The following is a 7,255-nucleotide window of genomic DNA, read 5'->3' as shown; positions in this document are numbered from 1 at the left end:
GAAGTAGCATTGCCCAACCTTCCTTCCGAGGAGTGGCTGGTGGGTTTGAACCGCCAGCCTTCTGGTTAGCAGTCAAGTGCCTTAGGCACTATGCTAAATATTTTTCTTATTATTAGAAATGAAGAGAAATTGCCAAGCAAAACCTGCTCTGAGCTTAACAGAGACCTCAATACCTGCAGAGAGTGCTTTCTGAATTAAAAATATTATGGACCATGGAGAAGAATTGACTGAAGATGTTAACAATTGCAAATTTAAAAGCCAAAAAATGCAACTTTGAGGAAGATTTCAGGAAACTTTATGAAACATTTTATAAATAAGATCATATTTTTTTACATTTAAAATCAATTCTAGTGACACAGTATTAGAGACAGATTTCACCAAAATATCTTCCTGATTTAAGTGCTTGAAGAAATAAACCAAAAGTATTTTCTGCTTATGTTATTTTTTTTAATCTTCTAATCATTTATATAAAGAGCTTTTTTAATTATTATTTTGCTTTAATGTACATGTAGATGTTATTTTCATCTTTGGAAAGAATTTTCATTTTTAAAATAGTTTTTGAAAAGAACTATTTGAAAAGTTAATCAATGTAATAAAACTGATTAATTAATCAAAAAATAAATACTCTAGTTTTCTTAAGTTAAAATTTTAAATTTTAAGCGAACAAATGAGAAAGAAAATGGAAAAAGAGTTGCTGTCTGCTTTGTGACTTCTCAAAATGTTGATTAAAGGAAGACACCCTGCAGGTCATAGAGAAAACGGTTTTTGTTCATTTTTTGTTTGTTTGCTTTTATCATTTGAAGTGCTCTAACTCTCTCCTTAACGATCCCCACACACTAAATATAGCTGAAAGTTTTCCATTTGAATATTATCAATGGTCTTCAAAAGCTATGATGTTGTTTGGTGCTATCGAGGGGATTTCGATACAGCAACCCCATGTGACAGAGTAGAATTGCCCCATAGGATTTTCTTGTCTATAATCTTTATAGGAACAGACCACCAGGTCTTTCTTCCACCAAGCTTCTGGGGGGGGAGTTTAATCGTCAACCTCGTACTTAGTAGCCAAGCACTTAACCAACCTCCTGTGTACACAGCCATTGCCAACTCTCACTTGTTCCCAATCACTTTTTTCATGGCATTGAGAAAATCCCCTAAGTTTTCCTGCCTTGTTTGTATAATGGAGATAATAACTGTCCCAAGTGATAAGTTTATTTTGAGAATTAAATAAAAATGCCTTCATGTACAATGGTTAGAACAACGCCTAGAAATGCCAATCTTTCCATCATTAACAACGAAGCTCTTAACTGTAGCACTACAAGGGCTTCTTAAAGCTATGATAAGGGTATATTCTTAGGTGCTACAAAGGACCACAAGTTACTACCACTTTAAAACCATGAACTGGTAGTTAAACATCCTTATAAGTGCAGCCAGAGGCTGGATGCAGCACCTAGCTTATAAGACAGAAGGGACAATAGACACACTGTTCCTGAAGTTTGCAGAATACCTTCCCTACTTTGTTTCTTCATCACCTGAAATTCCCTCCACAGGGAACAAAGCCTTTCATTCCACAATTTAGTTGAGATGCAAGATGCAAAACTCCATGGAGGAGGTCACAGATGTCCTGAAATTTACACGGAGGGGTGGTGACCAACATCAAACCTGGTTTGATTTTGAAAGATTTCAAAGAAAGGTTTTGAAAAGAGAAGATTACTTGCACAGTAAAGGATCCCTCCCTGTATATAAACACTGAGAGCACACAAAGGGAACAGTGTGCCTGTGCAATTCTCAAATGTTCTATATTTTTAAGCTCACTTTAAAATACTAGAAATTTCAACCACATCATAAAGATTCAAAACAACACTAAACAGAAACCATAATCACAATACAGTCACTGTAACAGAAAACAGTGTCTCTCAGAATCCATAAGAATTTCCCACAATCATTGAATTGACCTTCAGCACCAGGTGATTGTTCCAATAGTACTTGCTGTTCAGCCTTTGCTCTCTTATATGCCCAAAGGGCAAATTTTGTATCTTCTGTGGGCATCAGCAAGATGTTAGCTTTACCCCTAACCATACAACCTGCAGCAAGTTTTACACTGCTGTCTACGAAGTCTCCTGGCCTACCTTCTCAGCTCAGTATTCAAACTGACAATCATCTCTGAAGCAGATTATAAGTCAAGTTGAAGAAAATATAAACTTTACAAATTGATCAAATTTGGGGGATATACCTATAAAAGTGTGTGATGCACTAGCATCGTGGTCCAATATCAGCTGAGAACACTGATCAAACTGTGTTGTTGAATTGGCTGGTGTTATAAATGCTCCCTTGGAAATCTCACTACTTTACTTATCCATATCCTCATCTGACCTAGGCTAGCAAAGATGCTTTTGCTATGGAATCCCCACTTTTCCTGGGAACTACAACATACCTGAAAGGTTTTCCTTCCTTTGACCAAAATCCAGATGGAGAACTAGCATTGGGGACAATCTGCCACCTATACCCAGAGGTGGCTTCAGTCAGGTCCAAGCCCTCAGCAGCATCTCCAACTTCAAAGAGAAGCCCTCGGTTACCTGTAAGGTATGGACAACTCATAAACATCAGAAAGCATTCTTCCCCAAATTGGGGACTACTTTACTTTAGATTACAGAATAGAAAATGATCGAGGTATTATCTGAAAAGGTGAGTCAATTAAGTTCCAGATGGAATAGTAATGTAAGAGGTATTTTGTTATTGTTATTAGTTCTATAGAATTGGCTCTGACTCATGCTAACTTTATGTACTACAGAACAAAACATTGTCCACTTCTGACCTATCTTCATAATATGTTTGAACCCATTGTACAGCTATTGTGTCATTCCATCTCATTGAAGATTTCCGTCATTTTAGCTGACTCTCTACTATACCAAGGAGCTCTGGTGGCTCAGTGGTTAAAGATATTCAGCTGCTAACCACAAGGTCAGCAGTTCAACAGGGAACAGTTCCTCAATAGGGAACAAAGCCTCTCATTCCACAATTAAGTTGAGATGTAAGATGCTAAAGTCCATGGAGGAAGTCCATGGGACCACCTGCTGCATGAGAGAGATAAGGCAGTCTGCTTCAGTAAATCCTATGAGGTTGTTCTACTCTTTGGAAACCCTATGGGGCAGTCCTACTCTGTCCTTAGGCTCACTATGAATTGGAATTGACCTAATGGCAGTGGGTTGGGTTTGGTCTGGTTATGTAGGGAGCTCTGGTGGTGTAGTGCTAAAAGCATTTGACTACTAACCAGAAAACTGGTGGTTCCAACCCACCAGCCACTCCTGAGAAGGAAGATTGGGCAATCTACTTCACTAGCAATAGTGCCTCGGAAACCCAAGGAGGGGTTACTTTGAGTCAGAATCAACTTGAAGGCAGTGAGTTTGGTTTTTTGGTTTTCTTCTAGTGATTGGCTCTTTAGATAACGCAAAAATTCTAGAGGGCGGAAAATACTCTTTGCTATAGGATGTAGCATTTCCAAAAGAGAGAACTGATAAGGAATGATAAAATGAGAGACTTTCAGAGGACATCAGAGCTCCTAGAGAAAAATAGGAAGTCCTTTTTAATGGGAATGCCAAGGAAGAGAACCAGGTCCTGGGGAAAATGCAAAAGCTGAAACTAATGATGTGGTTGAGTAAAAGGAGGAAAAAGTGATCATGTGCTTTGGGCTTGACTTGCCTTTGTGCTTCCCAAAGCAGGAAATGGACTCCAATATTTGTTAACATCCAGTTAAGGAATTCCATTCCTTAAAGCCCCTTCCTTTCAGAAAATTGGCAATATTTTTAATCTTTCTTTTTTTTCTTTCTCCCCATTTACCATCCCCAACCCTAACCCAGTGTCCTCCCCTCCCTGCCCAATAACACACACACACACCGTGCCCCTCATAGTTATGCACTCCTGTGTGTCCTGCATTTCCTCCTTGCTAATGTTGCCCCTCTGGTGCTCCGTGGTCAATTGCTCCAAGGCACGCATCTCCATAGAGTATGTGGGTGTGTCACCCTGAGTTGAGTGGTCTGTGTGTACATCTTGTTTACTATTGGGATGAGAGCCAGCCCCTGGGAGTGAGTTTTATTCCAGACCCAAAATGTTTCCCAGGGCCATAGTATTGGGGGTCTCAACAGACTCCATCTGACCAGTAATTCTGGTCGTTATTGTGTTTTTGGATTTTGTTCCATGTTTTTCCTCCCACTCTATCCAGGATCTCCAGTTTTGATCCTTTCCTGAGTGGTTGGCATTGGTAGCTGGGCACCATCTAGTCCTTCTGGTCTGGAGGTCCATCATGTCCTAGGGTGGATTGTTTCCAAATGCCCTTGTTTTTTGCACTCTTCTTCGCTTCTGACAATAGGAGACCATTAGCTGCATCTTAGATGGCTGCTTGAAAGCTTTTAAGACCCCAGTCACTACTCACCAATGTAGGATGAGGAAAAAGACTTTTATATATTTTTTGTGCCAATTGAGTCTGGTGTTCCCCGGTACTATGCTCCTGACTCGGTAGATGCATTGAATCTCTCTCCCATGGTTTCTGGCTGTCTGTGAGGGATTACTCTATGACTGTCTTCTGTTGTTTCTGTAAGGATTGCCGGTATTTTGTATCACTGGTATCTGTGCAAGATTAGCTTCAGCTGAATCTATCCTTGGTCTAGATTATAATCCTGTTCACTGACCCCCATCTGATCTTCTCAGATGTTTATGTGTTTATCTGTAGCCTGGTGTTTGGTGTTAATGGTGATGCTGTATTGTGGTAATACTGGTTGGTATTAGCGTCTGTCATCTGTATCTTATATGCACAATTTGCTGATCTCCCTTTTCCAAATGTTATCATTGTGGTCACAGACTCTTTCTATACCATCCCTCCCCTTACCCACGTCATTGTGTGGCCCCCAACTAGCCTGAAATTAATCCCTCTCCTTCCCTCCCTACCCCAGTAACCTACAAAGTGAGTTCCCTTTCTTAAGCAAACCCTTCTTTTGTCTTTTTACAGTAATGGGCTCATACAGTATTTGTCCTGTGATTGACTTACTTCACTCAGCATAATGTCCTCCAGGTTCATCCATGTTGTAAGATGATTCATGTATCTTTCATTGTTCTTTAATGTAGCATAGTATTCCATTGTGTGAGCATACCATAATTTGGTTATCCACTCATCCGTTGATGACCATTTAGGTTGTTTCTACCTCTTTGCTATAGTGAATTGTGCTGTGATGAACATAGGTGTGCATATATCTGTTCATGCCCTGCCTCTCACCTCTTTAGGATATATTCCTAGTAATGGAGTTGCTGAGTCAAATGGTATTTCCATTCTCAGTTCTTTAAGGAAACGCCATGCTTTTTGCAACAATGGTTGCACCATTTTACAATCCCACCAGCAATGCACAAGAGTTCCAATCTTTCCACAACCTTGCCAGCATTTGTTATTTTCTGAACTTTGCTATTATTGCTGAGGTGAAATGATATCTCATCGTTGTTTTGATTTGCATCTCTTTAATGACTAAAGATCACGAGCAATTCCTCAGGTGTTTGTTGGCCACCAGGATATCATCTTTACGGAAGTGTCTGTTTAAGTCTTTTGCCCATTTTTTAAATGCATTGTTCATCTTTTTGGTGTTGGGTGTCGAAGTTTTCTATAGATTTTGGAGATAAGTCCTTTGTCAGATATGTCACAGGCAAAAATTTCCTCCCAATCTGTAGGTTCTCTTTTTACCCTTTTGATGAATTCTTTTGATCTGCATAAGAATTTAATTTTTAAAAGGTCCCAGTCATCTAGCTTCTCTTCCACCTCCTGTGCATTCTGGGTTATATTTGATAGTCTATTTATGCCATAAATTAGTGATCCTGTATTTCCCCTTCTTTTATCTTTGATGAATTGTATAGTTTTGAGTTTTACATTTAAGTCTTTGATCCAGCTTGAGTTTGTTTTTTGTGTGTGGGGTGAGATATGGGTCTTGTTTCATTTTCCTGCAAGTGGACATCCAGTTTTGCAGCAACATTTGTTAAAGGGGCTGTCTCTTCCACCATTTAATGGGTTTTGGATCTTTGTCAAAGATCAACTGTCCATAGATGGATGGGTCTATTTCTGGGTTTTCAATTCTGTTCCATTGGTCAATCTGTCTATCATTGTACCAATACCACACTGTTTTGACTACTGTGGCTGTATAGTAGGTTTTAAGATCTGGGAGTGTGAGACTTCCCACTTTGTTCTTCCTCTTCAGAAGTGTTCTGCTTATCTGAGGTCTCTTTTCTTTCTATATGAAGTTAGTAATTGGTTATCCCATGTCCTTAAAAAAATTTGTCGATATCTGGATCAGGGTTGCGTTAAATGTGTAGATTGCTTTAGGTAGTATTGACTTTTCACAATATTCAGTCTACCTATCCATGAACAAGACAGGTTCTTCCATTTATGTAGAGCCCTTGTTGTCTCCTTTAGTAGCGTTTTATAGTTTTCTTTTTATAGGTCTTTAGTGTCTCTGGTAAGATTTATTCCTAGATATTTTACCTTTTTAGCAGCTATTATAAATGGTATTGTTTCCCTTATTTCTTTTCCAGAAGTCTCTTTTTTGGTGTATAAAGCAAAGCCTGAGGGCAAAAGCATGGGTGCAATATATTGAATACTAGCTAAGGTTCAGAGTAAAAGCTCTAGAATCAGACAGTTGTGGCTTCCAGGTCTGCCACTTACTAGATATGGGGCTTTGAACAATTTCTTAATGCCCTTGTGCCTTCTCTTTCACACACATCAAAATGGGGCTAATTATAAATAGGAACAATATATTAAGGACTAAAAGCAAAACCAAACCCACTGCCATCAAGTCAATTTCAACTCACAGTAACACTTTAGGACATACTAGAACTGCCCCATCAGGTTCCCAAGGCTGTAAATCTTTACCAAAGCAGACTACCTCATCTTTCTCCTATGGAGAAACTGGTGGGTTTGAACAGCCAACCTTCTGGTTAGCAGCCCAGTGCTATGGCATCAGAGCTCCTATTGAGGACTAAGGAATCCTAAAATCTCTTCATAAAGAGCCTGAAATGTACTAAGTGCTCAATAAGGGATAGCTATGGACTCCCTGGGTGGTGGAAATTGTTAGCACGGTTAGCTGTTAACCAAAATATTGGTTATTTCAGTCTACCCAGAGGCATCTTGGAAGGAAGGCCTGATGACCTACTTCCGAAAAATCAGCCATGGAAAACCCTGACACACATGGAGTTGCTGTGAGATGGAATTGACTCAAGGACAACTTTT

At 39.4% G+C, this 7,255-nt stretch overlaps 1 protein-coding gene across 1 annotated transcript in view; it reads right to left on the bottom strand.

Moving 5' to 3' along the window:
* The window catches only part of PKHD1 (PKHD1 ciliary IPT domain containing fibrocystin/polyductin), a 774,619-nt gene that overhangs the window by 731,340 nt on the left and 36,024 nt on the right, over window positions 1-7,255 (bottom strand). The window contains exons 13-14 of the mRNA XM_007936280.1: window positions 2,432-2,573; window positions 1,984-2,068 (exon numbers count right to left, since the gene is read on the bottom strand). Of these exons, the coding sequence (XP_007934471.1) occupies window positions 1,984-2,068; window positions 2,432-2,573 (227 nt within the window). The remainder of the gene's footprint in view (window positions 1-1,983; window positions 2,069-2,431; window positions 2,574-7,255) is intronic.

Source organism: Orycteropus afer, unplaced genomic scaffold, assembly GCF_000298275.1.
Source record: "Orycteropus afer afer isolate SDZICR_OR568_19922 unplaced genomic scaffold, OryAfe1.0 scaffold00034, whole genome shotgun sequence".
NCBI lineage: Eukaryota > Metazoa > Chordata > Mammalia > Tubulidentata > Orycteropodidae > Orycteropus > Orycteropus afer.
The sequence above is the reverse complement of the archived record's forward strand: the minus strand, read 5'-3'. Positions and strand labels throughout refer to the sequence as shown.